At 46.4% G+C, this 16,588-nt stretch overlaps 1 protein-coding gene across 3 annotated transcripts in view; it reads right to left on the bottom strand.

The window, feature by feature from the left end:
- dennd1b (DENN/MADD domain containing 1B) overlaps positions 1 to 16,588 on the bottom strand; it is a 93,405-nt gene that overhangs the window by 52,658 nt on the left and 24,159 nt on the right. For all 3 annotated transcript variants that reach the window (XM_004553763.5, XM_012919829.3, XM_004553764.5), the window contains exons 4-5: positions 4,058 to 4,107; positions 3,167 to 3,286 (exon numbers count right to left, since the gene is read on the bottom strand). In XM_004553763.5, coding sequence (XP_004553820.3) covers positions 3,167 to 3,286; positions 4,058 to 4,107 — 170 coding nt within the window. The remainder of the gene's footprint in view (positions 1 to 3,166; positions 3,287 to 4,057; positions 4,108 to 16,588) is intronic.

The following is a 16,588-nucleotide window of genomic DNA, read 5'->3' as shown; positions in this document are numbered from 1 at the left end:
GATATAAAGACCGAGAGAGAACAAAGGCCGGGCTTATCTGAGCCTCGTGTTTAAAAACCAGGCTTCTGGACATCAATCCTTCATTTTTCACCACAGACGTAAACGACTCACACTCGTTATGCTGCTGGTGCCGTAAATCTTCAGTTTTACAGAAAAGTGCATTATCACCGTGACGACAGCAAATTATCAATATTCCGGCAACAGGATGATTTTTCCCCCTTTATTCCAACGCAATCAAATGAATAAAACTTCAATGAGACACTGTTTTGCTCTCCCCCCCCCCCTCTGCTTCCTGTATGGGCAAAGTGAAAGTCTGGAAAGCTCAGAGAGATACTCCTACTCGTCACAGTTCATTGCTCAGATCTGTTTGTGCTTCACAAATCCTCCGATAGAGACGGAGAGGCATCTATCATTGGAGTGCTCGGTGCGTGGGGGCCCCCGCAATCTCTCCTGCCATTTTAAACACGTCTTCCCAAAGTGCCATGCACTCAGAGAATGAACCGGTTAATCTGCGACCCACTCACAGCCTTCACAGCGCTCTTCATCCCAGACTCGGACCATCTAACAGAAGACAACACGCGCCTTTGGAGCTTTGTAATCGGAGCGTTGTGGACGCGCAGACGCAAAAATACAACCCAAGACTGAAAAAGAAACAAATTAGCCAAATTACTGCTGTAAGAGAGGTACTTATTAAACAGTTAAAAGCAACTTTGTTGCCCACCAAGGAGACCACAGGTTGCAACACAACTCCCCAGCAGCAGCAGCCGTCCCCTCGAAGCACAAACTACCTTAAAAAGCCTAAGACCCAATCACAAGGACCCTCTCCTGCTGCCATGCACCTCTGACAGGTCAGAGCAGTTTTAGCCCGGCGGTTTGAATGTCGGGGCTCATCGGTGTCGCGCGGCCTCTTTTCCTCCCATAAAGTACCTGTTGGGTGTTTAGCGTGACAGTTATTCCTGTTCCTGTAGATGGCTCTTAAATCTTATTTAACGCACAGGCACCTGTAATCGTAAGTCCTCTCACACTTTGTAGACGGCTCACTGGAAGACTGCCTTACACGACTCCTTTCTGGGGTCGAGGGTTAAGTACGGGGACGAGCGAACGCTAAACCAAAAGCAAGTCGAATCGATTCAGGAGCCTCAGCTGTGATATAAACTTTATTTTACTCTTTAATTACACGAAAAGCAGGCTTTGGTCACCCTGCTGGGGTGAAAACGGCAGAATTAAAAGTACACTGTGTGTGTGTGTGTGTGTGTGTGTGTGTGTGTGTGTGTGTGTGTGTGTGTGTGTGAGCCCTGCCTGGAGGAAGCCTGGTCTTTTTGGTCACGACTTCAGCGACGACACTACAAAGAGCCGTCCACATAAAACTGTCCTGCTCATTAAGACACTTCCTCCCGTAAGCAGAGGTGACAATTTTACTGTGCAGCACTCGCGCAATCACAAACTGTTTTAATGAGTCCTATTTTATATTTGGGACCTAGAAGAACAAATATGAACATGTCGGCCCGGGCCGCCGTCGACTTGTTTCACATTTGAAGAAAAAACTACTTTTATTATCTTAATTTTATTTTTTTCTTGAATCCCATCTGGTATTACTAACATCTTTACGAATCATAAACAAAGATAAAGTCACGACCGAGGACCTTGAAGACGGGAACTTTATTTCCAAATTTCTTGCACACACTTTAATCCTTTTAAATATCCTCGCTCGTCGTGTCCTGGACGAGCGAGGATATTTAAGATGGAATAAAAGTAAAAAACTAAAAACATAACCGAGCTGCGCATTAACAATTTTAAATGAACAAAAAAAAAACAAAAAAAAAACAACAACTTCCTATACATTATATTATTATAAATGAAGCGAGCCATGCAAACTACTCAGAATGCATAATGAATTTTATACATCATATGTCAAATGAATTAGCATGTCTAACTCAGCGAGAGGGACAGGGGAGCCTCTGCTAATTGGCAGCGAAGCTTCATGCATAATTATGGGCCAAGCGTCTTTGCTGTCGCACTGTGGCAGTAGCCGAATAACGAGGAGAAAAGAGAGGGAGAGACGGCGAGGGGGAGAGGGAGAGAGAGCAAGAGAGACAGAGAGGGAGGGAGAAAGAAAAACAAAGGCCATGGAAGATGGCCAGGAAGGGTGGGTGGTGTGGGGAAGAGGGACACTGTTCTTCACAGCAGCTCATCAGGGCAGCGACAAACCCGCGACTGTCCATCAACAGCCACACACACACACACACACACACACACACACACACACACACACACACACACACACACACAGGCGAGAGCAGCTTTACAATAACAGAAAAAGCCTTTGTCCTCGTCGTGCGGTTTGTTATTTGTTCGACTTCTTCATGAATTCATTAAAAATATCGTTCTTGTACTTTTCCCTCCTCAGCTCTATCCTCAGTCCACTCCACTGAGATCGTCACTGCAGTGGCTTCTTCTCCGTCATGGCAAAGTTAATTACATCTGTAAAAACACTGTGTCAACATGCAATTACATGGGAATTAAATGATAATAGTCTTTGCCGGAGCGCAATTATGCAAAGAAAATGCCTTTTTTTTTTTTCTTTTCGTGGGTTTGCTGTCCTCATTTATGTGCGCTGTGATAGGAGAAATCCACCTATGAAAATATCAAAAAGTGCTAAACTTTTGGATAATTATAGGCACATCAGTAACATATTTGTGTGGGCAGATGAGACTATAAAATTTGTTATTCTGGCATAGAGCAGCTCAGTGTGAAGTGTGAGAATGAATGAAAATGCTGCCTCAAAAAATCTGTGTTCACTTCAAAGATCGGCTAATTTTTTTTTCCTCTCCATCAAACTTGATAGATAAAAAATAAAAACAGTTCTGCAGCGATCCATAGAATTTATGATTTTTATTTAAAGAGGGCAGAGCAAGTCCGGGTTATCTGAACGAGTAAATAAAGACGGCAACTCACACATATTCTCTTTATTTTGATGTATTTGTGAAGAGCAGTTTTTAATAACCTCGCTGCTTATTTATGGAAATTGTGTTCGATGTTCCTTTAATAAAAATTAAAAAACCTGTAAAGATGCTTTAAAGGTTCAGGATTCATCTTAGTGAAATACAAATGTAGAAAACATTTTGGGAGGAATAAGACTACAGACACTTCACAGAGCGTGTGTTACCTGAGCAGACATATGCAGACCCGGCAGCCTTGGGTGAGTCGGCAGAAACCAAACCTCTGCTTGCTGTCGATGTCCGTCAGCACAAAGGTGAAATTCTGCCCCACCTGACTCTGGGAGACCCTGGGCGACAAAACGAGGGACACGTGCTGTGCACGCTCACAAAAACCTCACAAGTGTTTAAAACGAAAACACACACATTTAAGAAGCAGCACAACAAAACACAATTAGATGTAACTGGCCCAGAAAGAAGGCCTCATTCAAAAAGGAAAACTCCCCACGAGCTAAATCTCCAGTCAAGCTCCAAATCTGATGTCACATATTTCGAGTATGACTGGTACAAAAGAAAAAAACAGTGAAAAGCTTTTCCAACCCCGAGGTAAATTCCAGTAAAGCTCAGTACACGCCTTCAACACTAGATGGCAGCAGCTCAGCTTCAGTAAAAATACCAAGGAGCCCTCCCTCCCTCTCTCTCCTTTCTGTCTTTAAAAATGGGAGTTTTTACCGTGTCACTTACTAAAAATAAGAGCTGTGCTGCTCTCAGGCTGCTGATCTGATTGGACCTACAGTCCGTACAGAAACACGCTCCCTTATATTCTCAACTTTGGCCACATTTGCACTCACAGGAAATCTCACTAACCACAACTGCATCGTGTGGGCCTGTCGCTGATGACCTCATCAGCAGCATCACTAATAAAACCTGTGGCTTCATCATTAATATGACGATCGCAGCATTCATTTCTTGGTTTGTTTTTCTTGCTTTTTAGTTTTTAAGCCGGTGAGCTGGCGTGGACGTCATCAAGTAGTAGCTTATAGCTCCTCATGGTATGTGCAGAGGACGTGTGCTTCAGGTGAAAGTGAGCTGCGCTGCTCAAATAAAACGAGGAATCGTACCTTTCCACGTCAAAGGGAAAGCAGAACTTTGGTATCGTCTGAAGGACCTCCTGCAAAAACAGAACAGAGTAGAAGGCACATCTTTAGACGCGCACACACACAGTCGTCACTGATGAAACCCATTAAAATCGTGTTTCCATATGAAAGTCTCCGGGGCTTCCGCTAAACGAGTGCTATCAACTGGCTGAACAAAATGGGGATTAATGTTGAATGTTACTGATAGCAATCTGACAAAATCTCCACATCCCAAACACTGCAGCCTGAATGCACTTAATCCAAACGAATGGGCAATATAAAGCACTTCATTTGGCAGAACAGAGAGGAGTTCCCCCTTTTTCCCTCTCGCTGTCTTTTAGAGGGACGGCGAGGGATCCTCCATCCACAGCTTGAATAATTAGCAGTTAATAAGTTCATCGATTATCAGGTGCCAACGGGAGATAAAAGGACGAGAAAGGAAAGAAAGAAGAGAGGAGAAAGAGAGGGTGGTGGTGGTGGAGGGGGAGTGGGGGGGGGACACGAAGGCTATGGTAGCAGATTGTAGTGACAATAGGCTAAGCAGCTCTGTGGGGTTAAGAAGTAGGAAGGGGGTTACAAGCCTTCAGGGCTTTACCTCCAAACACCTCCCTTGTGACTTAGGGGAGTGTGGAGGGGGTGGGTGGGGCGGGGGCACCTTTCCACCAGCGGCATATGGATTTAGACAGAGAGCAGGAACAGAGCGGCGCACCATATGGGTGAGCCACTCCAGACCGGCCACAGAGCCGCCGAGCGTCCCCGCTCTGCCTGCTAACCTGGCGCCAGGTCGCTCTCTCGGCTTCGGCCAGATTCTGCCAGGCTCTGAGGCTGATCCCGGGGACTGGGTGGCCCTCTGCTATGCTCTGGCCTCTCTTGCCATCTCCCCCTCGCTCCCTTTCTTTTGCTTGCCAGGACAGGTTGGGTATCTGTGCTTCTGCAGGGAGCAGTCGCTGACCCCCCCCCCATCAAAACTTAAACTTGCCACCTGGCACAGCACAAACACTCCCACAGCTACAATGAGCTGAACGGGCGTGCGTTTTGAGAGGACGACGTATGTGAGCGGCTGCTTCCAGGGTGGTTAAGACTCCACATTTGTGTATTTGTGTGTGTGTGTGTGTGTGTGTGTGTGTGTGTGTGTGTGTGTGTGTGTGTGTGTGTGTGTGTGTAACTGTGCTATATGTTTGTATTTGCCCACATATGGAGGATGAGGGGAGGGGCTGAGGGCGAGGCACGGTGGGTGGGAAGTGGTTGTTTTTACTCATCAGGATCTGTGATAAAATCGAGAACTCAGCAAAGACGAAGGGCTCAGTGGCAGTGAGGTCTGTGTGTGTGTGTGTGTGTGTGTGTGTGTGTGTGTGTGTGTGTGTGTGTGTGCGCGCGCGCACGTGTACATACGTGTGTACGCACACGTGCGTTACCGTCTCTGGGTGTGCGCGGCTGTAAAACTGTCACACACATCAGAGCTGCCATCGCTGTATGTGCTTGCTGCTATTATTAACCACTAACGTACGCACACCAATATGTTGCAGAGAGCCCTCCCAGGCGCACCGCATATGGCACACACAGCCAAACAGACACACACACACGGGCAAAGACACACACGTTCTCCTGCAAATAAAAACATTCCACTTGCCAGATTTCTGAGCCGTCGCAGCCCCGCCCACACCAGGTATCTGTGTTTGAGTGGCAGCTGAGGGGTTGCTGCGACTCTGATCTCACGCAGGACCACGAGGAAGTGATGCGTCTGTGCGTGTGTGATATGACATAAAAGCAGCAGGCATGTTCTCGCTCCCTCTATCTTTATATATATCCATCTCTCTCTCATATATATATTCATTAAGTCTCAGACAGCATGGAGACACTGCTGCTGTCTTTAGCATTTACACCGAGTGGACAGCCGAGGATTGTGCGGCACATCCTGAAATATGGTTTCTGATGTCAGAGAAGAAGTCGTCTCTCCTTTTTCAATCATACATGTATTTTAACATTCATCTGTTGTTTTCCAATAATTGATTTGCTCTTTATTCCAACCACAGTTTGTCATGAGGTGGCAGCAGTTTGCACACAGTCCAAATCCAAAAGATTTTCTGGTTAGAAGAAAAAGATTTGGGAATGTTTGTTGTGCTCATTAAAATAAGAGCGTAGCTGCTCGCTTTAGCCGACAGTCAGTGAATTGGTGCACGTCCATTCAGGCTTCAGTTCGATACGCCGGTGTAACTCTGACTCGTTAGCACCGATGGTCACTTCTGTCAATGACACCATCACGTCCCTCGTGCAGAAAGTATTAAATATAGAAACATTTTTTGATAAGTGTCCCTTTAAACTGTCATTTAGGTAACTGTGGTAACCATAGCCACAGATTTCTGCCTCCATCTGCAAACAAAGTAAATGGATGTTTTCTTCATGAAAACTGTCATGTTAAATATTAGGGGCGGGACTTTCGAACATCTTTTGCTTTTAAGGCTCATTTTGTGTGAAATTTTTTATTTATGTTTGTTTTGTTGAAATCGTTTGAAACAGACGAGGAATCGGTGTCCCCACTGTAGAGGATATTCTGCAGATTTCACTATCAGAAGTCTTCACTTGGACAGTCTAGCTGGCTGGGAACCAAAAGAAATAAGAGGAGGAAAATGCACCGTGTGCGTGCGAGTGTGTGTGTTTGAATCGACCCTTTATGCCGAGCCCAACAGTGTTGCTGTTCCAATATTTCTTTCTGTTTTAACCAAAGAAATCGACTGCTTGTATGTGATTTTCAGCTCGCAATCTTCCTTTGCCTCATCTGTCAGTCTGTATTTCTTCTTCCTACATCATACCTGCATTACAGGGAACTAAGGCATCTGCAGCTCTCTCACCATGACTGGGCCCTATACCACAGGGATATCTAAACACCAACGGCACAAAGGGGATGTTCTGCCACAGTTTCTTAGTACACTAAGCACACACGTGCGCAACCACACACACATGTAGACACCCCCACTTGCCATTTTCCCAAGACAAAAGAAAAAGAGGCAGCTAATATATTTGCAGCTTTGCGAGAGGGGGAGGCGGGTGTGAGGGAAGAATCTGCTGCTAGGCTGGGCTTGGCAGACACTGCTGTGTGTGTCTGTGTGCGTGTCTGTGTGTGTGTCTGTGTGCGCTGTTTATCGTGAGTGGAGACAGGGGTATCACTCAGTGAGACAGAATGCTCTGGGTTCCCCCAGCGGACGAGCGCGCTATCACTGCACCACAACACTACAACAGCGCGCAGCAGCACTGTGCAGCTTTGCACTGCAGCCCCACAGAACAGCGCGGTACAGGAGGGAAGAGCAACAAACTTTGAGAGCAGGGCGACACTCTTACATTTCTACTTTAAAAAAAAACAGACCTAAACTTCTCTTTTATTCCAGCTCTACCCTAATTTCTTTAGAAGTAATTGTAGCTATATATGGCTGAGCAAAACACTGGGGGCTGAGAGGTTTGATGTGGAACAGATCACAATGTGTGGGCCTGGCTGTCACACACACACACACACACACACACACCTGTGCACCTTCTTCGTCTGGGCGGTTGCTAAAAAGGGGGGCGGGGTTTTCAGGATCACAGCGAGGAAAGAAAAATGCAGACTACATGCTAAAGTCAGCGTCGGCCACGTGTTTCGTTTCGAGCGTGAACTTCATGAGTAACATTCACTTTCCCATATTCTTGCACACAGACGGAGGCAGACAAGCACAAGTGTTGTAGAGAAATGTGGATGAAGGCAGAGAAGGAATGAGGGTGGAGGAGAAAAGGAAGGAGTCAGAGGGAGAGAGTGACAAAGTGAATGTCAGAAGGAAGGAAGAGGTGGAGGAGGATGGATGCAACAGCACAGGGAGGCGAGGAAAGAAAGGAGGGAATGAGAAGCAGCTTGCAGTTCATGGCCCTCTCCCTATGCAGCGAAGACTCCTCCCTGGGGGTAGGATGGGGGGGGCTCAGGACTTTAAGCCCCTGCCCTGCTTTATATTCCCCTGGCTACTGCAGCCAGATCAATGCTGCTAGCTACCCGTCTCAGTCAGCCTGGCTCAGCAGGCCCTAGAGCCTTCTAGACAGAGAGCAGCTTTAGGAGGAATGGAGACTGGTGGCAGGCAAATTTGTAAATGTAACACAGATATACTTATATTAGAATCAGACCCTAAAGCATTAAATCGCAGGGCTTTCTTTGTGTGTGTGCGTGTTAGCCCATTACTGCAATTCAGACACACTTTACATTACTGTCAGCTGTTTTCAAAGCATGCTGGACCGTTTTAGTCTTTCACTGTATAAATTCACCACGCGGTGTCCGCTTCTACTTTTTTATTTTCTTGGTCAAAGTTAAGTTATCGTTTCCTGGTAATGCAATTAGAAGTGCAGACTGATTTGAAAAGTCTGCGCTGTATTACTAAAGAAAAACAAAATAACTCAAAAATAATGCGGACAAGATGTTCGCTGTGAGCGATTACCTCACCAGAGTCAGGCCTTTACAGTAAGAGTTTAACCACATGGACATCGATTAAAGCTGGGAAGACGTGCTCGAAAACGCTTCACATCTGTGCGTCGCTATGACGACACAGCTACAGAAGTGCGAAACACGCTCGGTGCGTCGGTCAGCTAATGTGTACGAGTCAACAAACCAGTCGTGAGTTACTCCAACAGGCTAACAACGTCGGCGCTGAGTATGTAAACGCACACTATTAGCATCCTAAAAGGTACGGAGCCACAAAATACTGAAACTGCAATCAAGTAAATCTGAACTACTATCATGAAGCTACATGTTTACTTCTAAAAACCTGTAAAACGGAAATATGCTAATGAATTATTTGTCAGGAAAACTCATTTTAGGCAAATTAAAGCAAAAAAAGGCAGAATCTGAATCTTTAGGAGCCTTCGTACACAGTGTGACACCAACGTCTCAAAAAGCAAAATCCACAATCTCTTAACTGTAATAGATTCTTAAAATGACCCAAGTGGGTCGTCTTCCTCAACGAGATGCATGAACGGGCCTGCTTTAGGTCACTTCCTGTGAATCTTTCATAAGTGCAAGAAAACAGTTTTTTGCAAGGTTATCTCGTGTGTCAAACACGCGCTATAAGACCACAGCGCTTTGCAGCAGGTAGGGACTCGGGTCATCCAGCCGGCCCTCAGCAGTCTAATGAAATAGTCAGCAGGGCTGCTAACACATCAGTGCTGGAAAGCACAGTATCTAAACTCACCCTTCCTTCACCTCTTCCTCTCGCACTCTCTTGCGCCCTCTCCATCACCTCCTCTTTTCCTTCCATCCCCCCCAGCCTCCGTCCTCTTTCACCTCCCTTCTAAACCCCCCTGTCGTCATCTTCGATTGCCCCCTTCCTGCATACCCCACCTCTTCCTCGCCCTCACCGAAACCCCTCGTCCCCTCTTTCGCCCCCCTTTTCCCAATTAGTCTGTCTGTGTGCAGCTACCCAGCCGATCTCTGCCCATCCTGCCGGTGCTGGTTCGCTCACCCGGCCCCTCTGGCGAACATGACAAAGAGAGATCCTCAGTATTCAAACAGACACGCTGCTTTCAAATGCCGAATGGCAGGGTCGACCTGGGTGCAGCTTTAAGCAAAATATTCAAATTCTCAGCCTTTCTTTTTTAAGAATTTGCATGGATATGCATTCATTTGCAACGTGTAAAGGCACAAGGACAGCTGAGCCTTGGTTTGAGAGAGAGAGGAAAAAATAAATAATGCAGAATAAAAATGTGTGATTGTATGAAGCCTTGATAGGGGACAGCAGTGGATTTGAAACTGTTGCAGCCGCCAAGCGACTGGCGACCCGACGACTGCCGTCAGAGAGCAGGTCTGTGATCTAACTGTAAACAGCAAACTTCCTGAACAATTTCCTGTTTGTTCAATGAACTCCAAACTGCACCAGATACTGAAGCTTACAGGAGACTTTACTGAGACAGAAGCACAGAGAGGAGGAGACACGTAAACCCAGCCTTCGTTTGTCCAAACCAAACTAGACCCAATCAAAATTCTTGATTTTTGTGGCCTCCCGCACAAACACCTTGTATGCACTGTTCAATCAATTTTCTAAACCAATAGATTGAGAAAAGGAACGAAAGATTAATCTACTGTCAAATTATAGACTACATCATATTAATGCAGTCCTTTACAAGTATCAAGCAATCAATACAAGTAACTTTTTCCAATAATGGCTACCGAGCCACTCCATCTTCCTGAATGATTCAATTGTTTTCTAGGCAGAAGATAAAAACTGTGGTGGTCGCTGTAAAGTGTCGTCTCAGGCAGCTCGTGTCCAAGAACTCAGCGCCGAAAGGAAAAATGGAAAAGTGTTAATCAAGTTACAGAAAGAGGACGCCCTTTGACCTTTAAGTTCGGCGTCCATGAACGAGTCTATGCTGGGGCTCAATGTCACAAATGCATTTCCTTATCTGAGGGAGTTTCATGTCACGATTCCAAGATGTCTCCGCTTACATTTTCCAGGCAGCTCATCAGATTGGAGATGCCCGATGCAAACACATGTAGAGGGGAATTTTTCAGCAGATGTAGAGCACGGACAAGACAAAGAAGAGGACTGAAATGACAGGGAGACGGGGGAGATGCCAGATTTAGCGATGGAATAAAAAAACTAAAAAATGAGAGAGAAGAGACGAGCAGAAGAACAATGGGCAGAGGCAGAGCTTCCTCTGGCCGCTGCAGACCTCAGACCCTGCAGAGATTCCTTTCATTAGGCTTTAATAGTATGCTGCCGGCTTGCCATTCTGACCTGCACTCTGTGCCGGTAATAAGAACGGCCTTCAGAGCCGGACCAAAGCAACAGAGCTGCTTGAGAATAGTGGGGGAAGTGGGATGGGGAGGCGGTGGGGAGAGAGGTGGAGGGGCACATGAGCCTATAAAGTGCACTTTCAAATTGACACGGGGGCGTTACATTTTCACATTCTTGCTCGCTCTGCCCCGGCTGATTGGAGAGGGAGATGGAGGGAAGAAGGAGTTTTGCCCTTCTGGATTTTTTTTCTAATTCCCTCTACGAGTTCCTGTTCCCAGTGACCCCCTCTGGTGCGGCGCGTCTCGACTGAAGGAGGTTATTTTTGATTAACAACATCCCCATGTTGTCAGAGCCACAGCTCAGATGGTGCTAAAGCTGGCAGACTGATCCTGCGGCCTTTTAAAGCACCTACCAACACCTGACAGTCGCATTTGCCTATTCCTACTATATGTGAATTTGCCACCTCTACAGCCGGAGACACGCTTTGGGGTTGTGTCAGGAAGGGCGTCCGGCACAAAACTCGTCCAAATCAAACAGTGAAGCTACCTGCTGTGGAGACCCTCTGCAGTAAACGAGCAGCCCAAAGTACCATAGCAAGAATTAAAAAAAGGCCGAGCACCCCTCGACTACAAACGTGACGTCACTTTGCATCCACGAGCAGAATGTCCTCGGTAAGATCCAACAAGGGGAGGAAACCGTTTCTCTGATTGCTTTTCTACACTTTTAGGACACAACACACACGCAGGATGAATTCAGTTATAAGTCAGTAATAATAAAACACATGACACCCCCTTAACCGCCGTCTGTCCAACCCCCAAACTCGCTCCATGGCCAACAGCTGTAAATGAGTCACCTCCAATTTTAAAGCACTCTACTGGGGTCAGTACATGGCACCTACTGTATTACACCAATTTATTTTCAGTTTATTCCTCAATGGGTGCATTTATGTTACGAGGGGGGGGGGGGGCTATTGCTCGGAGAGCGGCGTCAACAATAACACTGCACATTATTCCAGTGCTAATACCCTGTCCTGCTGATGTCCTGTCTACATATCACAGATGGGCTCAGACAGGGGAGAGCAGCAGTATTATGCCTCTGCTGAGATCTTCCACTGAATATATAACCACGTGATGGGGAGTGAGACATCTCCCCCTAACACACACACACACACACACACACACACACACACACACACACACACACACACACACACACACACACACACACACACACACACACACACACACACACACACACACACACACACAGAGTTTTGGGCCAAGAGAGCTGCATATGCCCCAAACATACAAGCATGGGTTTCATTAATGAAGTGCCAGGAGGAGAGGGAGAGGGATATAGAGAGACAGCACATGTGTGTGTGTGCGTGCACTGAGCAGCCGGGGGGGGATTTCCTTCTTTAAGCTTTCAACTCCCACCGGGCTTAGCTCGACTGTATGAACCCTGATGTGGGCCTGCCTCTAACACATGGCGTCACACACTCTCGACACACACGCGCACACACACACACGCACGGACTAACACACAAACAGAATGTATACACTGAAGCTCAGCAGGGGAGCAGTAGTGCAACACCGGCTCCTAAACATTTGGCGGTGGACGTCTCATTGACAGATGTACAAGGAATCTAGCAGAGAGGGTCGGGGCATCGCTGCGTCCTCCTCTTCCTCCTTCTCCTCTCCATCCTTCTCTCCCTTTACACCCTATTCATTTGTCATTTTTGCCATTTCTGTCTCTGACTGGTGGCTGCTGGTTGTGCCTTGTATGGGGTAGTTAAGGGAAGAAAAAAAAAAGCATGCCCAATTAAGCCACATTGCTGTGCGTGTGATAGCTCTCCTGGCAACAGCGGTATGCAGTTCGGGTGAGCCCGTCGTCTACAACCATTAAAAAGAGGCTTTCCTGGTTGACAGGAGCAACCTGTTTGCAAGTGTAAAGCATTCGTTTCCTCATCTGTGAGTTCGGCCATAACACACAAAGAGTTAGCAGATGAGCAGATGAGAATCTGAGGGTCTCTTTAAAGCCAGTTTGCATACGTTCAAGCTGGGAACTCATCGGCTGCAGTCGGCAGACTCTGGAGATTACGGCCGGTATTTGGGGACTTCTGGGTAGCCAGGCCAAGACTTCCTGTTTCAAGAGGAGGTCACAGGTTTACGACCGCAGATAAATTTATCATCAGACGATAGCAAGCACCAGACATCCATGGATGTTCATTTCTGAGCTAAAAGAGAAAAAAATGACTTGTTTCTGCCTAAATTTAGTCGGGAGGTGAAAGGATGCTGTTGAAAAGTGGAGGGCTTCAAGTTTAATGGCAGCACAACCAATTACTGTCTGAAAATTATCACTGTGATTATTATAGCTGAGTATATGTACATGAGCTGGTTCGCATGGGTCTCGTTCTTTTGACTGTCCAGAGTCTGTCTGGCTGCGACTCTGCTGGGACTCTGAGGAGCATCCTTTCAGTGTTCAAACACATTTAATGGCATCTTTTTCTAGAAGTCCTAAAAGAAAAGCCGTAAACTTTTTATCCAACGTTGTGTTGACAGCAGGCAAAAATCGGCTTTTTGGCGTCTCTTCAAAAACAACCAAAGCTCGTCCAGACACGGCAGCTCAACACAAAATGCGACGACGGAGATTCATGTGCAGAACCTGTTTGGAGATAGCAGCACGTTACCCTGAACAAAGACCTCCGATGACCCGTGCAGCAGGAGGTGGAAGGATGTTTTTGCTAAAACTCTCCCAGTTCCCCGTTTCTAAATTTCTGTTCCCTCGCCGTGGCCACGTGTGCAACAGCTGCCTCCAGCACAGCTTCCCGGCTTGCACGTATAAAATGGAGGAATATAATAAACCTACTAGTTTGTTCTTCCTAAAGTGAATTCAGATAATGTACAGATTAACTGCATACATCTGTGTATGTAGCTGAATCCACTACTCTTCACTTGCAGGTTGGGAAACAGCCAACAGTTCTTTCCTACCGATTTCTCTTCGCCAGTCATTCGCCGATATAGGAGAGATGTGAGCAACAGGGCGTGAAAACACTTCCCCTGCTCTCCTTTTCCCTCTCTACTACTCTTCTTCTCCCAGGAAGGCAGCCCAGAGGTCAGTGCAATCAAGACCCATGAGCAACAAAGGGCCCCTAGTTAGGCGTCCAGCTCAGTGCCTGAGCCAAAGGCCAGCTTAGTGGGGCGAGACTGTCCATTAGGCAAGACCCTGGAACACCCGAGGGATGTGAGGTGAAAAGGGTTAGAAGGAAGAATAAAAACAGTATGAACCCAGTCGCACACACACACATATTCTCAAAGACATACACAGATCATATGAGGCCTTGTTTGACACTGCTGTCAGGGTGCAGTGAAGGGGAAAGACAAGGCCCTGTGACACGCTGAGCAACACACACACACACACACACACACACACACACACACACACACACACACACACACACACACACACACACACACACACACACACACACACACACACACACACACACACACACACACACACACACACACACACACACACCTCTCCATACGTGTAAACCCAAAGAAGGTAATAATTCCCATGTTTTTACAGACTTTCACAACAGTGTCTCACAGGTTTGCGAGCTGACCATGTGATCTACAACAGTGCCTCCAACCTCCGTCGCCGTCTTCTCCTTTTACACTGATCTAATTCAAACTTTCCTGTTATTATATCCATCTGTTCTCCTACTGCTTTTCTATTTTGCTCCACTGGGCATCAACCGACAGCAACGCATCATCGTCTTGAAGCATGTCTGGGCCCTGCCTTCGCACACCCACAAGGACTCCTTCACCACCGCTCTCGCCCACTTTATCCTCTTCTCCTTGGGGTCAACCCTCAGTTCCCTCAGGGCTGAAGTCACCAATCATGTCCACCGGTTCCTACGCTTTACCTCCATCCCTCAGACCGCTGCTGTCTCACCAATCCAATCGACCTCCCTTTCCCTGCCTCCCCCACCCAGGGCCAAGTCCACAGAACTGTGGCCACCAATCACGGCGTGTCAGGCAGCCGGTCCTGATGGAGCACGGTGTCAGAGCAACGCTGAAAGCTGCCGAGGATGAAGCCTCGAGAGACCGCTGCCTCTCTTCGCTCTTTTTCTTCCTCTGTCTGTCCCTCCCCTTCTTCCTGTCTGGCTGATGACTCGGCGAGCTTTCCAGCAGAGACAGATATACAGGACTGTGTGACGGGGAAACACGTCAAGTTTAGCCTGAAGTCATGACATCTCAGTGACAACGGTGGTCACAATTAAAGAACCACAAAGACAATAGCTCTATAAGGCTTTCCATGTCAGGGTGAAAATAACCCAGTCATCTTTACACTGGGATGAACAACAACATTACAGTTTACACTCTCATTAATATTAAATTAAATCATTGCAAATGCAGAAGCAGTGTGTAGTACTGTACACTTTCTGTATCGACTGTATCAGGCAGACATGTTTGTGAATAATCTTTAGCTGACTGAGGTTTGTGGGCATTTGCCCTCATTTCAGTTTGAGTGTCCTCGCAGCACTTTCATCTTTCTTCCCCGTCTCAGCCGTTCGGTCGTAGATCTGCTGCTGTGCTCGCCGTTATTTCCTGTTTTATGACCCAATTTTAGGCCATACTTTAACTGTCTTTAATACAAAGAGGTTCATGGTCAACTCAACGACTCCAACATGCCCAGATCACCTCCTCTCCTCACACCACCGTGCTCGACGATTGGTGCGAGGTGCTGGTCTGCCGTAAGGTTGGGAGATTGGACGAATATATCGACAATCGGCGATAGGCCGAGCCCTTCGCCCATCGTTTGTAAGTAAGTTTGCTATTAAGGTTGGTTGAAGCTAAGAGAAGCAGTCAACGGAAAAAATAACAGCGCTGTTTTAACATCTCCAGCTACAAGCAAAAGCAGCGATTCATTTACTGAAACTCATAACAGAAAGAAAGAACGGCAGCAGCCGGTGTTCAGAAAACCCCCAAAACATTTTATTTAAATTAAAAAAACAGAATGGAGAGGAGGGAAACAAGAAATACACGATTAAACAAAAAAGTGGTCTCTTCCAGCACACGTTAAAAAAAATCTCTGATGTAAAGTTCAGCCTTTTGTGTGATTTGGCACATTTAAAAAAAAGAAAAAAAATCCAAAAAGTAGCTGCATTATAAATCTCATCTCTCTCGTCGACATTAATCCTGAAACAAAGAAGAAGAGAAGGTAAAATATTCCCTCCAAACAAAGCTTAGAAATTCTAAATGCGCAAATCAGCCCATCAGGTTACGTTGCTCCGCCCATTAAAAAGTCGCCTATCATCGGTTATTTATGGAAGCCTGCTTCCGCCACTAAAAAGTAAAAAACAAATCCATAACTCAAAATTCTGAGTTATTTTCTCGAAATTTCGAGTTATAGATACTTTTTTTTGGGCAGAAACGGGCTTCCATAGGTTATCGGACTGACGATTGTTGGTTGGAAAATTTTTATATATCGCCAAACCGTAATATGCCGTGTTTGGTTCATGCCAAACGTAGAGGCGTATCATAACCAAACGTCAACCTTGGACATCCATCCTTCGATCGGATGAAATTTTGCAAACCTGAGCTGTGAATCCACACAAAGACACAGCAGGTCTGTACCGAGGAAACAAAGCGCATTTTAACTTAAAACTGCATGGCAGCAAAAGAAACGCACACAGTGAAGAGGAAAAGTGCATTACTATAATTTCTCCACAGAATAAGTCCCAGAATGCATTTAATAAAAACGT

The sequence above is a fragment of the Maylandia zebra genome, linkage group LG17 (genome assembly GCF_041146795.1).
Source record: "Maylandia zebra isolate NMK-2024a linkage group LG17, Mzebra_GT3a, whole genome shotgun sequence".
NCBI lineage: Eukaryota > Metazoa > Chordata > Actinopteri > Cichliformes > Cichlidae > Maylandia > Maylandia zebra.
This window is presented reverse-complemented; position numbering and strand designations above follow the sequence as displayed.